Source organism: Corvus hawaiiensis, chromosome 15 (genome assembly GCF_020740725.1).
Source record: "Corvus hawaiiensis isolate bCorHaw1 chromosome 15, bCorHaw1.pri.cur, whole genome shotgun sequence".
NCBI lineage: Eukaryota > Metazoa > Chordata > Aves > Passeriformes > Corvidae > Corvus > Corvus hawaiiensis.
Window position 1 is genome coordinate 20,743,784 of NC_063227.1, and position 18,825 is coordinate 20,762,608.

At 42.8% G+C, this 18,825-nt stretch overlaps 1 protein-coding gene across 7 annotated transcripts in view; it reads right to left on the reverse strand.

Annotated features, from left to right (window-relative positions):
- The window catches only part of KCNIP1 (potassium voltage-gated channel interacting protein 1), a 292,275-nt gene that overhangs the window by 200,842 nt on the left and 72,608 nt on the right, over nucleotides 1-18,825 (reverse strand). Inside the window, exon 1 of one of the 7 annotated variants that reach the window (XM_048319700.1) lies at nucleotides 900-1,591. The exons of 2 other annotated variants lie outside the window; for them this stretch is intronic. In XM_048319700.1, the coding sequence (XP_048175657.1) occupies nucleotides 900-960 (61 nt within the window). In that variant the 5' untranslated portion in view covers nucleotides 961-1,591. Of the gene's footprint in view, nucleotides 1-899; nucleotides 1,592-18,825 lie in introns of those variants that run through there. 4 more of the 7 variants (XM_048319704.1, XM_048319703.1, XM_048319702.1 and 1 more) reach the window with 4 other exon arrangements.

Genomic DNA, 18,825 nt, shown 5'->3' on the forward strand with positions numbered 1-18,825 from the left:
ACAGATCCAGTAGAAATAGAGACCTCCCTAGAAATACCAAGAGACTGTAAAATGCAGGGGTTCTGGCAGGGAATATTTCTTAATAGCACAAATATTGCTGAAGTTAGAGAGCTTTTCCTTCTGTTTCCTAAACAATGCTCCTTCTGTAAGGTATAGATGTGCCCCTGACAGTGCTTTCAACTTTCTGCTCAGCAACACCCTGGAATTTTTGAATTAAGCCTGAAGAAAACTGAGCAAAGCTCAAGCAAATACCACACAAACCAGACCTCCTGAAAAATTAGCATTTATAGGCAATATTTATGGATTTAAGGATTAAAAATCCTGTAATTGCTGCTTACTTTCTCATTCTTCATGAGCTTCTGCTTCTCTCCTTCTTTACAAAAACATCCTAATTTTTTCCCCCCTCTTGCTAATCTTTGTAAAACACAAATCATTAGTACTGCACGCTTGGTGTTGGATTACTGAATATGCAACACTGACTCTAACAATACTTCCTGAGACAGAAACCCAGAGGTATTGGGAAGAATTTGCTGTGTATCTACATTTTATTCCCTCTTCAAAGGGTTTATACAGCATGGGATTTGGAAATAAACAGGTCTCTTCTGCAAGTGCTCTGCATATGAAGCCACTGAGTTTCTCCTCCTTATACATGCCTGCATGAAGGATTACAGTATTTCGGATTCTTTTCAACCCCCAAGCCCCTTCACAGCAATTTCCTCATGCCCACATGTTTTTTCCACCACCTTGCATCCCACTCTCCTCTGCAAATTACCCCTCACAAAAACATTGCCAGGTTACTTGCAAGTGGCACATGTTCATTTTCCCCTCCCTTCCCCATGCAAATGTCTCCCATAGCAAATAAACCACAGGGACAGGAAAAGCATAACAGGAGGTCTTACCTTTCGATGGTCTTCTTTGTTTCGTTTGTAGAGAAGAGAATGTACCCATGACAGCACCCATTGCAAAAGCTACTCGTGAGTTTTTGGGGAGGATTTATTTCAGCTGGGATTTTTTTTTTATTCCTCTTACCCCACCCCTCCACTGACAGTGAACAAAATCTATGTGAAATGCCCCCAAGAACAAAACAAAACGGAGGAAGTCCAGACAAGAAAGAAAAGAAGGAAGGAGGAGGGAAAAAGCAAAGCACTGCAGCTCGGCATTCAGCAAGCGTTAAGCTTTGAGGGTTTTTTTTAAGTCAACACACATGCACTGACTCACAGCCGGCTGCACTGTTATTATTCAAAACAGCTCCCCATCAAAATTTAAATGCTAGGTAGATTCCCTCAGACCACAGCTGGCAGCAGATGCATCAAAATATTTACTGGAGCACAGCCACATAAACACACAGGCTAATTCTTCCTCCCGTTCCCTTATGGCTCCAACCAGCAGCCTGTAGGTCTAGCGAGGGAGCATCAGTGCAGCTCTTCCAGTGAATACTAAACTGGAGTCCTGTAGACACGCTGAGGGTCTCAGGGGGAAGCCAGGGCTTTGGGCTGGATACCAACTCGGAATGAATGGAAATCTGAGTGGGAAGCAATAGTGAGCAAGGCATCAAAGCCCCAGCTGTGCAGGCTGAGTGCTCCTGCTAATTAAGAGTCTGACAGAAAGGTAGAAAGCAGCAATCTCCAACAGTCTTCTCAAGCAGAGAAGTCAGAGGAAAATTATTAAATGCAAAGGGGGAAAACAGAAAATTTCACCACAATCCTTTTCCTTCCCATCTTTTCTCACACACCAGAAACACATGCAAGACAGTTAACTTATTTTTCTGCCAAGTATGTATGTGCATATCCTTTTCAAGGGTATGAAAACAAAACTGTTGAAACAAAACTATGCAAACATCAAGTGACTAGGAAGAGGTAGAACAATTCCCAGCATTTTTTTCAGTTCTGCCATATTTCAAAAAATCAGCTAGACAGCTGGTTATATTTCCTCAGAAAGTGAAATAGCAAGTGCTCAGGTACAGAAGGAGTTAAATACACTGAGGCAGGTCTTAGAACCCGAAGTAATTTGCTACTTCCACATGGTGACTGAGATTAGGGCAGGATCTGTGCAAATACTATATTTTTCAGAAGAAATTCACCACAGAACAAACCACCTTGGCTCGACAAGTTTCCTCAGCTTTCCTCTTACTTTGCAGAAGATTCCCACAGATGCAGGTCCCAGCTCCCCAAATGTTGGTGTCCCTAGAGGTACAACCCTGCCTTACCTGCTGCTCACCTGCTGCCAGCATCTGTTTTTGCATACACAGGTACATTTGCATCCCTAGTGTGTATCAGCAAAGAGCTTCCCATTAGTTTTTAGATGCAGAAGGCATTGCACAAAATAATTTATTTTTTCTTGTTTTGTAACTCAAATCACATCAGTTGAGCTTTTTGTAAGAAATGCCTGGGGGAAGGTACTGTTTTAAATACCCAAGTCCTAAAATGAAACACATCAGTTTGCAGGGAATTGCCCAAGACTTGGGGCACACAGGGGCCTTTGGCATAGTGTGAGGAGCCTGTCCTGGCTTGTGCAACATTCCCTGCTTTCCATCCAGCCCCCACTCCTTTCCCCAGCCTGGCCACAGCTGAGGTCCCACTGCTACTGAGGTAAACAGCTTCTCCAGCCACCCAGTTCCAGATGGGGGTCCCTCAGGCTATGCTGATCTCCACCAGGTACTGAAAAGCTATATGAGATTCTTAAGCTTTTTTTTTTTTAAATCAAGCTTTTTTTTTTAAAAATCAAATATTTATATTTATTAATATTTTATTTGCATTTACACAATAAAATCCTACATAGACTACAGTCTGCATGTGGAAAATCACTGCTCTTGGGACTTGTGCATTCAACAAAGGCTGGAGGGTGACAAGAGGTTACAGCCAATGTCTCCAAGATGTCAAAACCGGAATCTTCAATCTAGGCAAACTGTCACTAGCAGAAGTCAAGTGTTGACAAGGTGTAAGGCCCCAAACAACTCAGTTTATGAGGTTTTTAAAAGGGTTTTTATGGTTGTTCATGTACTCTGTGTTAGACGCATGCGAGAAGTGCTGACAAGATAGTCTCAAGAGATCAAAACAACAGAAAGAACTTTACTGGCAACTTCAGAAAATTGAGGAACTTAGGCAAAAGGTTTAGTGCATCATTCAATCAACATAAAACACTTCTCAAAGAATTAACTGGGCCCATTCAACTTAGCAAACCTTTAAGCCTGTTCAATTCTAAATTACTCAAAAATTCCAAGAAGAGGGAATTAGAAGAAGGAGAAAGAGAGCAAGAAGAGATATAGAAGAAGACATACATAGCTACCAACTCCTGGGTTCCAGTGGTGTTCAGATAGAAATTCCAAGAGGAGGTAGGGTCAAGACATCTGAGTGCCTCATGCCCTGTGGCCTTAAATACCCTTTGGCCTTTCCCCCATGTGGGACTTCTGGTCATTTGGTCACTCAGGAGCTGTGTCAGGGGCTCCAGGGGATGGGTGTGGGGCATTGCCTCCAGTGTGCCACAGACTGGCAGCCACTGCTGGGCCGGGGCGTACAGGGCAAGGCACTGCCTCACCAGGGCAAGGCCTGACCTGCCCCTGCCCCCGCACACATGCATTCCAAAATGATGTCTCAAGACATCAATTCTTCCAGTCTCATACAAGGCCACTACTCCACCATTTCCTCAAGTGCCCCATCTACATGTCTTTTAAATATGTCCAGGAATGGTGACTCTCCCACTACCCTGGGCAGCCTGTGCCAGTGCTTGACCACCCTTTTGGTGAAGGAATTTTTCCTAATATCCAACCTACACCTCCCCTTGAGGCCAATTCCTCTTGTTCTATCACTTGTTACTTGGAAGAAGAGACAGACCCCACCTGCCTACAAAGTCCTTACATCAAAAAGTACCTTGAAAGTAGGTGGCTTCAGGATTCCTTTTGACATCAGTTGGATCCCAGCCATGCAGAAAGAGCTCAGTCTGGGAGTGACAGGTCAGGTTGTCCATATGGTGAGACACCCAAGAAGGAAGTAATTTGGAAAGACAAAATTGCACCCCTGATGCTGCACTGTTGTTTACTTGAAACAGCATGGCATATGAAGGCAAAGGGCAAATGTAAATATTCCGTTTTCTTTAAAACTTGAAAGAAATAAAAGATCTGTCTTGGCTGGAAATCAGTATTTACAGGTCCCTAAGAAATCATAGGAATAAGCAGTTACATACATTTTTATTTGTATGATATGACTCAAATATACAAGAATAGGGACAAGAGGAGGGACCATGTCTGTGCCTAGGCAGATGAGCACAGAATTGTAAATCCCCAGTTCAGAAGCAGACACTTTCTTTCACAGCTGAAAACCAAGACCTCAGAGGAACAGAGGCATCATAAACACTAAAAAATTAGGGTATTTGCCACAGCAGGCAGGAATTCTCTTTCCTCAAAAGATGATCATTCAAACATATCAACCTCGGAGAGAACACTTTGAGATGTAACAAGTGCTGGTGGACATCCTTTATCTGAGGAGGTGAATATTTTTCAGAGTATTTCCTTTAGAAATAAGAAGCTGCCTGAGCTCTGACTGTGATGGTGAAATGCACAGTTGTAGCTGTGTGGGTACCTAAGTCAGCATCCTGGGTAAGAGATGCTGTAAGAGGACCAAAAGTACATCAGGGAAAGGAGACACCATATTGTGCCAAACCTGACTGCAGCCCCCAGAATGGATGTGCAGCACTACAGAGCCCAACCACCACTCACTTCCCAGTGCAGGGAGAAACCCCAGCAGCACATTATGGGGCTCTCTCACAGTATGATTTAGCACAGTTTTTAAGCGCTTGCATAGCTAAGGGTAGGTACTGCTTCATGATGCTTGTGCTGCCTAAATCCATCCCCTTTCCCACAAAAATTCACCCAACAGATGACTTGTGTGACCATTCCACCTGTTACTGCTAAGGAGGGGAGAGTCTCCCATGGGAAGGGGCCACAAGTGTCAGTCAGATGATGGGCAGACACATGCTAGGCATGCACAGATACAGCAAGGGGTCCATCAGGCTATGTTTGCTCCAGCAGAAGCCTGTGTACATCCTCAGCCAAGTACTGGGTACTGATCTCCTTGAGCTAGGTTAGCAGGGCAGACGTGACCCTGCTGGTCACCATTAATCCATCACTATTGTCTGCCTGTTAAACCCTGTTCCATCCTTTTACCACTGCTGTATACCATCTAAACTCTGTCTACTGACTACTAAAATCATGACCTATTACTATTCACTGATTTCTTCCTGATTTCTTTCTGCCTCATAACTCTGTACTATTGCTTTTAATAAGCATCTGTGAGACTGAAGCATCAGAGCAAAGCAGTAAGACACTGACAATGATTCTGGATGCAGCCAGAAGGCTTGGTCAGAAAAAGAAGTTTACTATTTTTGATAAATGCAAATATAGCATCTTCAATCAGGCAGTCATATCACCAGCTAGCTGATACCAGTACGGGATGGAAATCTCCCAGGAGCAAGGTCACAGGGATTGGTACAGCTCTGCACACTGATGCAGGATCAGGTCCTCTTCCCACTAAAGACAACTACTAGTGCAAATCAGGGCCAGACCACACTTGCATTGTATGTGTCCTGAATGACACATTTCTGGGATTCTTGTGGGTATACACAGGAAAGTAGAGGGGGAGGTTGTTTTTTTTCATCATCCAGGAATCTCGACTATTGCCAGGAAAATACCACCTATGTAAGCACTGTTACCATGGGATGACACTCCTGGGTTATCAGCCATCCTCTCCTGCAAGGCACATATGGCCTGCAGGACTAGCAAGGGAATGCCTCACATATATCCAGATTTTACAATTCTGGGCATTGGTGAAATTCACTCTGATGTAATTTTTTCTCTCTCAAAGTGCAGCAACGAGCACTCACATAACAGGAACACAAATAAAACTTGAAAACTGCCTGTTTACAGCAAGCCCTTATCATCCATCTACTCTGTATCTATCAGCTTTGTGTGCTTCAAGATACGTTCTGCTTTGAAAGCCTAAATAGAGCTTGAAGGGACTAATTCCACTTCCCTTCTGAGTATTTTAGGAATGAAACCTTGGTCAGAGTTTCTAGGTTCTTTAGAATAAAAGATTTTAATTTTTCATATTTCATAACTAACACTTGTTTCAGGGAAGCATTTTACACTTACCCAAGGAGTGCTTCACTTTAAGGCAGAGGTGACTTTCTCCTCACCTGAGAAGGTACTCCATAGAGCAGTTTCTCTGTAAATTAAATTTCTATTAAAAAATGTAAACATGCAAAAATCTCTATAATTAAACAGAATCTTTCAGGCAGGCAACTGAGAGCATATAAGTAGCAGCCTGGGAGCTGGGGTGATGCCACTCAAGCACTGACACAGAAATGCCAGGACTGCTGCTCTCAGCTCAACTCCCCTCAGCTGTAGACTGGTCAAATATCTAAAACAGGGACCCACCAACCCCAGCCCAATTACTGCCCAGTGCTTTGGCACAAAACCACTTCCAGCCACGGTGACAAGCTGGGTGTTCTCAGCAGTACAGACAGTTACTCCTGCAATACTCTGGGCATGGATTCCTCCATGAGGGATGCCAGCCATGGGAAGCAAGACACATGCATTTTGCACTCATGCAGAAGCACCAACACAAAATCCCCTCATAGAAGCTGCCCATGCACCAAGAGAGCTGCCCACAAGCTCTTGCCCTCTTTTCCAGTTCCCTCTGATTTATAAAGCAGTTAATGAGAAACTGAGACTTGGCTATCTGAATGAAAAAATAAAATCAAAAGCAAGCAAGAAAATAATCCTTTTCTAAGAGAATGATATGAGAGTTTCTGTTGCCTAGGAAATTTTTAACCAGTTGCTGTTCTTAGCTGTGTGTGCCAGAACATCCACTGCTGAGTGCTTTGCCTGACCCTAAGCCCAAGGTTCTGGCAGGAGCCTTCCTGAGCCACTGCCAGCTCAATTTCCAGTGTTGTTGCTTGCTTGAATGAGAAGTTAGAGAAAGCACATCCACCTCAACATGCCAGAGCACCCCAGACATTCCCCAATGTCAAAGGACTCATCCTTCACATCATCTCGGCGCTAAGGCTCCAAGCAGGAGCACTCCACACAGTGGCAGACCAACTAAGGAAGACCAAGGTGCAATGCCTATTAGGAAATGAATCAAAACAGCTCCAGCTGGGCATTGAAGAGAAGAAGAAATCCTCACCATCACAACTGCATGCATACAGCTTGGGATGCTGAGAAGGCTCCATAGTGCAGCCCCTCCATACTGACCCTGCAGGACTGCAGGAAGCAGGAAAAGAGGCAGGCTCACCACTCCTCTTGCAGTACTAATCATAATTTTCCTTTATTTCCCTGCTATTATTAAAAATAAAAATAACTTTGATTAGACTGCTCAGGTTGCAACTACACTAACCAATGCATTTAAGGTAGGTTTCTTTACTGCAAATATGTATCACTAACTTACTGAAATCAGCTCAGTTCAAAGCAGGAAGATTGACAGCTAAATCCATCTGCCAAGCAAACACACAGAGCTCCTGCGAAGACCTACAGGGATAAATGAAAGCAGCATGGGGCAATCTGCTCTGCCCTTGGAACCAGCTTGATCACAGAGACACCCAGATGAGGTGGGTTTTTGCTGGTCTATACCTGCAAAAAGTGTCTGGGGATCTTGGTGGGCCATCATTTACCTTTTTGTCAACTGGTATTAGCCAACCCAGACTTACCTGGTTTGCCTACTCTAGGTTTTCACTAAGTCAAAATTCACCATACATATATTGTTTTTCCAGCAGCTACTTTTTGGAAATGTTTCTTCCATAAAAGCAACAACAATCAAGAACCTAATTTCATCCTCTTTTTCTCCGCTCATGAGCTGTTATAATAAACGGGGATGTTTTCAAAGGTATCTTTTGCTCTCTGTAAGGACAACACAGCAGAACAGGAGCCATCAAAAGATTCATTACTGCACCTTTGCAGGCCCAAAGCAAATTCTCAGGCTTTGTCAGACTCCAAAGGCTAGAGGTCCTCCTTTCCATTTTGATGGAAATATATTTTTCATTTCATGAAAGCTGGTGAATAACAATGCTCAGAAAACAGATGGAGTAGATGAGACTTTAAGCTGTGGGATCATCTAGATTCTTATTTAACTAAGGCAGGGACAATATTAGAGTGTTGGAAAGCCACATACCTTCCAGGCTATAGCAAATACAGCTATGCAAAGCCAAAGTAAATACAACAGTCACTTCATGCCACCAAACAAGGAACAAAAACCCAGGTGGTGAGGTCTGAGCAATAAGGGGTGCGTCTTCTCTTTAACATCCCGAGGAGGAGAGCAGAAAAATGGAGCTGGAATTTTGCATCCTATTCTCAGAGCAAGTAGTCAAACACTGGTATCCTGAACCCAAGATCAGATGTTCCTGTGCAGCCCTGGCCCTCCTTGCAAATACCAAAGCAGTCTCCACTGCAGCTGTACATGGGTATGCATAGACATACACATTTATGTACTTTAAGGAAATTAAATGAAAAAAGAACAAGGGACTGTTCAACCTATGTGACACAATATAATGAGAGCTGAAAATAAAACTACATTTTTGTCTGCTGGTTCTTCTTTGTTATAATAGTAAAACTGGGGAAATCTACACAGAGCAGCCCTAATGTTTGCCCTAGGGATGTCACACTCAGACAGCTGAGAGCTCGGGAAGGGAATACTTCATATTTCTAGTGACAACTTCAACAAAACACAAGGTAGATACTGTTTTATATCTTTGGTTGGAGTATTTCTTCTGTAAACAGGGGGACACTGATTCCAGATAAAAAGCTGAAAGAATAGGAGAGACAAAAAACCCAGGCAAAGCACTTGCCCAAAGGGTAGCATGGAGAAATGCCTGATGGAGAGGGGGCATGCTGCAGGACCAGTGAGCACAGCAGTCCTGGCACATGGTTGTCCTGGCACATGGTTGTCCTGGCACACCACTGCCAGTGGGAGTGAATGACAACAGACAGGCAGCAGGACACTGTGCTAAACTGTGTAAAGTTGACAAGAAGAAACGTCAGCAAGGCAGAAGGCTAGAGAGGCAGGAGATGATCACAAAAGACTGCCAGCACTGCTGTGACAAAATACAAAGGAAGGTGGCGAACAACAGTGATATGAACCCATCTGGAGAAAGGAGAGAGCTGAGCAGAGTCCAGGAAGCAGGAAGAAGGAAATGGCTGTGGGCACTCCAAAACACAAGGCTTTGGCAAGGAAGTTGTCAGTAAAAGGTGTGATTTAGTGATAAGGAAACATAAAAACTGGAAGAATTTCATAACAGCATTCAGATGGGAGGGGAAGGACAGGGGTAGGTTCTGAAACCAGGCTATTGAGCCAGCACTCAGAGTAAGAGCGTGTCTGTCACAACCAAAGACACTTGAGAGGAGGCTTCATGCAGCGGAATCAAGAACTGCAATCTTTGGTTCTCAAGATGCCATTACAGTGATGCCTGAGGAGGAAAAAGCTCACGTTTCAGTAATGAAAAACTGTCTATTACCCCATGAAATCTGTTTGCATATTGTGCCAAGTGAAGCCCTACCTTTCAAAATTATCAAATCCATGCATGAGGAACTTCAAGACAGTTTGAAGTAGAAAACCCTGAGGAACTGTCAGGCCACAGAGAAGGCTGAGAACCAGGACACAGTGCTGGACTGTGGAAACCACACCAGAAAGAGTTAATGTCATTTGAAAAGCAGTATATGGATATGCATGTAATGTGTTAAGGCATCTCTCACATACAGAATGAATGAATGGGTTTTTAAGGGAATTTTGACAGATAGTGAGACAGTAATAGAAGATGCCAAAAGCCTTTTCCCTTTGCATGAAGAAAGGCCAGGGCAGATGCTGCATCACATCATGTCCCACAAAGCCTGATCAAGACTGGCCTGTGTAAGGGGAATATGATAACCTGGCTGCCAGGTGGGCATTTATTCCCAATCTCTGTGATAGCACTGACTGCCACCATAGCAATAGTCACAAAATAGGCACTTGGCTGCTAAAAACACCACAGGGAACATCAAGCAGCCAGCACTGAGTACCAGGTACGTGCACAAACCCAAAGCTTGGTAAATCACCTTTTCACCTTCATACATAAGCATTTCTATCACATCACAGCCTCCCTGAACATTACAGACAAGCATACAGCTAAATTCACAGGCTCAGAGTGAGGCATGTTGTGACCAAGCACACAGAAGGATCCCAGGGAACACATCTGGTCATGTGTGTGATGACAAGGACATCTCTCCCAACTGCTGAGTGTGGCATGTACTTCCTCCCTTGCTCATACACCCAGCGTCAGCTCAGCACTGTTGGAACTTACAGACTAAGCAAGCTGAGTGACAGACAGGAATTCAGTGGTGGTTTGTTCCAAGAAGCATTAAAGAGAATATATCAAAGCTGTATAAAGAATGTGAACACTGAATGTCAATCCAGGTTAACAGCCAGCTTCATTTCTGTCTTGTAATAATGGTCAGAGGCCTCACTGAGAAAGAAAAGGCAGTTTTTAATTATTTGGTATTTCCATGGATGACTACTTTAGGGAGGAGAAAAGAGTAGAGAAGACATCCAGATGATCTCGAATCTCTCCTTTCCTTTTGCTTTAGTGCACTTGACAGAAATGGGCCCAACTAACTACATACAATTCAGGTCACTGAGCAGATGCACAAACCTCTGGGTAACTAATGTGGACAGTTAACCAGCTGTTTTTTCACATCTCATTTCTCACTATAGGGCCTTGTAAAAGAGAACAGAAGCAGCCATTAGACACCCCTAGGTAAGTTCAGCTAGTGCCAAGTTAAATCACATCAGGCAAAACATATGCTAAATAAGAATATATTCCGTTTGTACATTTAATCATAGAATCTTTTAGGTTGGAAAAGCCCTCTAAGATAATCAAGTCCAACCATTATCCAACACTGCCGAGTCTATCACTAAACCTTGTCCCCAAGTACCACATCCACATGTCTTTTAAACAGTTCCAGGGACTGTGACTCCATCACTTCCCTGGGCAGCCTGTGACAGGGCTTAACAGTACTTTCAGTGAAGAAATTTTCCTTGACATCCAATCTAAACCTCTCCTGGTGCAACTTGAGGCTGTTTCCTCTTGTTCCGTCACTACAATCTGGGAGCATAGCCTGACCCTCACCTGCCTCTGATCTCCTGTCAGGGAGTTGTAGAGAGTGAGACAGTGCCCCTGCACCTCCTTTTCTCCAGGCTGAGCCTCCTGAGTTGCCTCATCTGCTCCTCATCAGACCTGTGCTTCAGACACTTCCCCAGCTCCATGGTCCTTCTCTGGACATGCTTCAGCTCCTTGATGTCCTTTTTGTCATGAAGGGCCCAAAACTGACCTCAGGATTCAAGGAATGGCCTCACCAGTGCCCAGGGCGGGGGACGGTCACTGCCCTGGTCCTGCTGGCCACACTATTGCTGGTATAAGCTGGGGTAGTGTTGACCTTCCTGGCCACCCGAGAAAGTAATTGGTACTGTTTCATTCTGAATGTGCAAGGAACGCACGCCAGGCATGAACACTCACTTCCCTAGTCAGGTCTTGCTAGAAGGTGCTCTAGAGAAGTCAGAATTTTTAGTTATCATTAATAGCATTATGCTTTAGGTGAAATGATGCACAACACTAATTGTATCATTTCTTAAATTAAGCACAGCTTTCTTAATGAGGATTCATAATTTTATGTTTATGTTTTATGCTATCATCTTTCATGCTGGAAAAAAAAGGTAATATTATTCCAGTAAAATGTTTGCTGTTGAAGCTGGTTAAAATGGTTAACAATGCCTTAACATAGAGATTACCTTGGCAAGCTTCCTTAAAATAAGCATTAAGTAAGTAAGCACCCACATCTCCCAAATGTCTTGCACACCAAACACCCAGGTTGATGTCTCCCTGAATTTTCCATCCTGCAAATGCACATCTCCTGATGCTCTGCCTGTAAACCTGCCTGCAGTAAATTCAGAGCTTGGTTCTGACACAAAGGCGCACCTCAGTACATTAGCATCAGTCTAGCAGATCGCCTGGGAATATTTTGCTTTGTCGTTATTGTGTATTGAACTACACTACATCTGTGCAGGATGGAGCAGACTTTGCTGCAGAGTGGACATAAACAGGCTTTGAAGTTCAGACGTGGCACCTGCCCTGAATATCCAACCAAAACCAGACTGTACCTGATACCTCGGTATAGCTACAGCAATTCCAGACAAAAGCAAGCTTAGGAAGGGCAGTTGTTTATCAGTTATCTATGAAACAATCACGGGAAATTCCATCATCCCTATGGAAACCACAAGGTCTGTGACACTACTGCCAGCAGTCAGTACACTGAAGTCATTCACCAAATTAAAACAAAGACTAGATTGTACCATAAAGCTCATCACTACAGCATACATATACAAGTAATGTAAATTAAGTGGGATTGGGGATGACTAAGAAAGTAGTGTAACAGGGTGATCTACAAACTGAAACCTCCTTACCAGGAGACCCATGGGACAAAACAAGGTTTGTTCTACACTGGATTTCACAAAAAGAAATAATTTCAGGTAGCTTCCAAGCTGTTAAAATAACTGACATTTCCAATAAATGTTTTCAGGACTTACGAAGTCCTGAAATCTTAATGGGAGCCAAATCCAACCTTCCTCTGACCAAAGGAAAACAGCATTCTTTTTGGGAAAAAAGGTTTGGAAAAAAAATCTGTTTCTTAAGCCAGTTTTTATCTAGATTCAGCTGCATTCTTATATGGCAGAAGTATGTAGAGCTACAAAGATATGACGTGAAAAATACACTGGTAAGACACTCAAAAATCTTGACATATCTGGAGATTTCTGCATTTTGCATAGCGTCACATCTTTTGGGGAATAACTGCAGTGTCTCTGTAATATGAGTCTGTCAGCAGTACCAGTGAGTATTTCCATCTATAACTCCATTTTAACTTCATTTTTGTGAGAGAACTCACGTTAAGGTCACAGCAGATGAAGAATGCTTCTAATAAAAGGGATATATGCTATTCCTCCCATGCTAGCTGGTGGACTGAATTACTACTGTTACAATTATATAATAACTTTTATCTTGCTGCTGAAGTGCTCCCCAAATCACATTATTGGTGGCAGATATTATCAAATTCTGTTCAATACACCAATCCAGATACTCTCTGGAGTTAATAACTAATTAAAAATACTCCATTTCAAGATGTACCAATGGAAGGGTGGAGACAGCTCTGAGACACATTGTGGCACTACTTCCAGTGCTGGCAACACACTAATGTGTGCAATAACCCCAACGAAAGCAAACGCAAATGCATAAATTCAGATCAGAATGTCTGCACTACTTTTAATTTACTTATTTGACGGTATCGTCAAGACTGAGCATCAACTTTTTGGAATATCTCATCTTCAAGTGTGAGTTCCAGGCAAAGCTGGATGGGGCTTGGAGCAACCTGTCCAGTGAAAGGTGTCCCAGCCCATGGCAGGGGGTAGGAACAAGATGGCCTTTAAGGCCCCTTCCAATCCAAACCTTCTATAGAATATGATTCTGGGGGTTGAACAAGCCATGCTTATCTCTCAGGCACAGAAGTGCTGACAGGGAAGCAGCCTCCCTGCTGTGCTACCGGGACCAAACCCTCAGCTGCAGGAAGGAGCAGCGCACCACGCACTTCAGGGAGCCTGGCCAATTTCACATACACACAGGGGTCAGTCAAATGTTCACACATCGCATGCACAGTCCCCAAACCAAAGTATATGGACAAAAGGAACAAAATTAGTCTCTTGTCTATCGAGCACTTTTCACACATACAGAAAATGCATCATTTTTGCTGTTTCCCCCTCCTCTATCGGCATCCAGAACATATTTTCAGAAGTCCAAAAAGTTGAGCCATACTTAGATTAGTGCATGTAGTATACAAATTCTGTTCCTTGTTACAGGAGATTTATTTTGACCCACAGACCACATGGACACCGAGACAGGGCATTCATCTTTTTTGGGCAAACCAGGTATCTACCACAGCAAACACAGGGTTACCGGCTGCTGTCTGACCTGTTTGGATTTCTTGTGGGGCAGTCAGTGTTTTACTCATATACTGGAAAATGGGTGATTGATTAACATTCCCACAGATCCCTCCTCAGTAAAACCCTGCTGCTAACCTGCACAGAGTGGGAATTTTTTCATCGTCATAGAGGAGCAGGGTGTCACTGGGGGTGCCTCTCAGCAAAAGCAAAGCTACACAAACCACTGCCTTACCATGGAGCTCAGATTAACTACCTAGACAACTACAGATTGGCAATTTTTGCATGAAGCTAATCAATAACTACTGAGAAGTTACATGCAGATCAGTAATTCTAGTCAGCTCTTGTTTTCTTTTCAGATTCCCTCCAGTTGGCTTCCACAGCAGACTTACTCCTTGGTTCAGAATTCATTCTTGCCAAAGCAGCAACAGCAAAAACATTAATAGCCAATTCACATGAAACAAATCTTCTGTAATCTTCTCTCATGAAGATTGTCAGCAAGATTTCATTAATCCAGTGGAAAAAGCCCTGGAATAAAGCAGCCCTGAGGAACTTACAGGATTCAAGTTGGGCCAGAGGTGGGCAGAGGGCTTTGCAGGGCTCCAGAGTAGAGGAGCACCTACCAATGCTGCTCTGCCTGTACCTTTACCCTCCCTAATTTACAGAAGCCCCTGGATGCAGCAACCCACCCCCCCAGCACAGCCACAAATTGCAAGTAAGTTTGTGTATGAACGGGGGCATAGAGAGACAGGCAGATGTCAGGTTTAAGCTAAAGCTGCAAACCCTAACGTGACAAACACAGAACAGCATTATCCATGAAGTCATTTTCCCCTATGACATTCAGACTATAGTACCATTTCAAAACCTAAAATACATATTATTTTCTCTTTAATGAGTCTAAATGAGAAACACTAATATTGCCCTGACCTTTCACATGAAAAAATAAAAAACCCTCCAAATTCACTGAACAACAACAGAGAAAAAAATGGGAATGAGAGTTCACTGTTTCTAATCTTAGTGGAGTCACTCGCTTCACTTGTGCAAGATACAGAAGTAAAAACACACAAATAAAATTATTTGTCCCTGCTGTGGGTATGTAAATCTAAGACTCACCTGACCTCTTACAATAAATCATCTACTGGAGTGCTCTGACCTTTCCCAGCCTTCTAATATGGGCCTGGCAATCTAAACAAAACAGTGTCCTGCAATAACTAGGAATTATTGCCAATGACTTGGGAAGAGATGGAAAAAATAGGAGTAAAAAGAAAAGAAATTCTTGTTGCACCAGGATCAGCCCTACTCTACCAGGCTAAATTCTGAGGAAAGCCACAATGACAATTTCATAAATTGCTGAAATTTGAGAAAGTGTTACACAAAAATTGAGCATATTCTCTATTTTTTTTGGCACAAAACTTTAAAATTCACTCTAAAAATACATTAGTGGGAACAAAATTATTTCCTGAGTCTCCTGGTTATTTTTCTCCTTGCTGCCATTTACCTGAAGACTCAGATTCCAAACTGAAATTCAGATTATGCTTTGTCAAATACTTAAAATGTACCCAAACACATGTATAGCCATTGTTCTAGAAACTGGAGATAGAGAAATACATGTATACATCCAGCTGCAGGCTCACCCTTGTAAGCAGAGCTCTGGCACAAGTGCTCACAGCTCCAGACAGTGAGCATAGGTCAGCTCACACGACTTCGTGTTCCCAGTGTTGCCCAACATCCACGCGGGAGGTCAGCTCCCACTCCAAAAGGCCAGAAGGAGCTGTCTTAAGCTGAGGCAGAAGTTTAACCTTGCTAGCCGTGGCTCTGAACAATGAACAGATCCTAGAGGCACTTCTTCCAGCACTGAGCTGATACTGAAGAAGGGCTTGTGCCAGGGCTAAGCCTGAGCTAGTGCTGGAATTCTCCATTTGAAGTAAGAGCCAAGTCAAAAGGGGCTCTGTCACTCATGTCTGATTCACAAGTCAGCTTCATGGGACAGATGTTACAAAGCAGCAGGAAAAAAATTAATAAAATGAAAAGCATTCCTGATAATTTCATTTCTTTTTACCTTAGCAAATACACAAACCTTTCTGCCAGTAAATCCACGCTTCTTTGAGAACTGATGCACTGTAAATCTACAACCCAGAACTTGTGTTCTGGTTGTTATAGAGCCATTCAAAAGCAATTTCTCTGTTGCTGCTTTATTATCAATATTTATTACAATTATTTTTCATACCTTCCTGTCACAGGCAAAATAGCTGTGCCTAGCATTTAAATTACACCATTCAACAACCTTGTTTATGCAAATTGATACTTAATATATTAACGAGGCATGGATTAGCATAAGTATTCACACATGAAAATGACTGGTCCAGACAGCACCAAGGAGATCAGTGGCAACATATGCATTTGAAATTGTTCCATCAGTACACCCACTTGAACATTAGTAACATTTTTAAAGGAATGTCACATATAAAATATGCTGTGCCATGTCATAGATAAACCTGAGAAGGCACTTGCTGCTCTGGTGATGAGCAACAAATCTCTCCACTGGATGACTGAATGAAGTTACAGAGATTCATGGCCTACAAGAATAGAGGACTAACTATGGCTGAGAAAAGCTGTTTCCTACAAAGAGCTTATATGCCCTGACTCTGCAAGATGCTCAACACAGCTCAGAAGCTGGGAATGGAAGGTGTCCAGCTCTAGAAAACAAACTCCATAAGCAAACAAACCATTACAAGCAGCAAACTTGAAACAATTTTAGAGAAATTCTACTTGTGGATAAATATTCTGTATTTCACATGCACCAAATCTTTCCTCAGCATCCAAATATCTGACACTAGCTTTATCTTGTGCTGAATCTAGAGGATGAGGTCTAATGCTACCTCATATCCATATTGCCAGTGTTCACTGTGCCTCAGTTGCACCCTATGTCCAAGGTCAGACAGCAATGAAACTGGAACTCAACAGGTTCCAAAGCAGCTGAAGGAAGGAGCTGAGCTGTAGGGCATCACATGGGATGATGAGCAAGATGAATAAATAATTGAGAGGTTTGTTACAGGCTTTGCCTTCAGTCTCACAGTCAGCTTTGCCCACAAATGTAAAAATACCTGAAATACTGAATTAGGGTACAGAGGGTGAGCACACACACAAAGAAAAATCTTACTACATTATCTGATCCTTGGGCTGCTTGAAGTTAATAAAGCATCACTTCACCAAAGTTGTCTTCCTGGAACACTGGGAGGCATCACAGGCTCATTACATTTTGGATGATCTTGAGTAAGCAAAATTTCATCCAGCATTTCCTCTCCTCCTCATGGCAGGTTTCTATCAAGGTGATGTCTGACCTCCACCTTGCCAGGTGAGCACTGAGGCTGAGAACTCATCAAATCTGAGAAATGTCTGCTGCTTTTGTCAATAAATTGCTTCTTGAAGTCCTGCTGAATTTTTCAGGGACCTCTTGTTCCTTTGGTGCCTGAAAAAATTTCAAGCTTTTTAACTTTTTCTTCAGTATTTTCTCCCTGCAGCTTTGCTTTGCAGCCTTCTCCTACACTGCATTCAGTCTTGCTCTTTGATCTTCTGATCCTTTTTGTAATTGCATCTGATGCCTTCACTCACCCAAACCCTCCCAAAGTCCTTTTGGGAGGCTGAATTTGAAGGATTGCCAGGCAGAAACGCATCACTTTCCAGTGAATACAGTCTTGACCAGCAGTAAAGCTGCACGAGCCCATACTTTCCAGCCTGAGTGCAAATGTAATTAAATATTCACTCTCATTTTCTGTTTAATGATGGTAACTCCAAAGAATTCAGAGTTATTTTGGTTGTTGTATTTTCTAATTTATTCCCTTCGGAGGTGGAAAGATTTGAACTAGATGTTCTATCACAGCTTCATCGCTACCTGGAGGTAGATAATATGCAACTTCAGATGTATCACAGTTGTTCACTACAATTAATACTTCCTTTTCCTTTTTTTTGCCATTAATATAACTTTCCCACAGCCTAGTTAAGTGCTGCAGCCTGTATTTATTCTATCACTGATGAGTTATTGAAAAAACCACTACAGCAGACCAACATAACTGGTCTTTTCTATAGCATTAGAACTTACTGCTAAATTCCAAAGCATTTGTATTTGTTTATTATGAGTTAAAGACTTTTCCAGGTCCAGGAATGCTGGGATCAACACATCCAATAGAACAACCTTGCTATTGCACAAGGGTTGTTAACTTCGCTTACACGTTTTTAAAGTTGTTACTTGCTTTCTGTCCAACTTGCCTTTCAGTGAAGCAGGCCTCGCTTGGTTACTACTCACATCACTTACCCAGCCCAAGCTGAAAGTCTGAACAAGCAAATCACAGACATGACCTTGCTTTCGTCACTGCACAAATGACAACAACAAAGCCTGCCATGTTTACAAAACAAAGCTCGCATTTCTCTCTGTGATAATCTGTCGTGAAGTACAAAACACTTCATCTAACCTCATGATACCATTCTGCTAGCCTAGACAGGTTGTCTCTTCTATGCTTTTGTCTTTATGGCATCAGCTTTTAGCCACGTAAAAACCCCTTTAGCTTATTAAATATTACCAGATGTAAAACAATAGCTCAGGACAGCTTTTTGGAGACTCAGCTGTACCAGAAGCTCAGGTGAGGGGGATGGAGCAGCCATCATCAGAAGCACACTGCCAGCAGGCCCTCGACTTTCTGAGACCCACGGATCATGCTCTACTTCAGGTTCAATTCTGTGGGAGCATTTTGTACAGAACTCCTGTTGAGGTGGGATACTTAGGACTCTGGACATCAGTTTGTTTTTAACCTTTTAATCTTAATGTTCT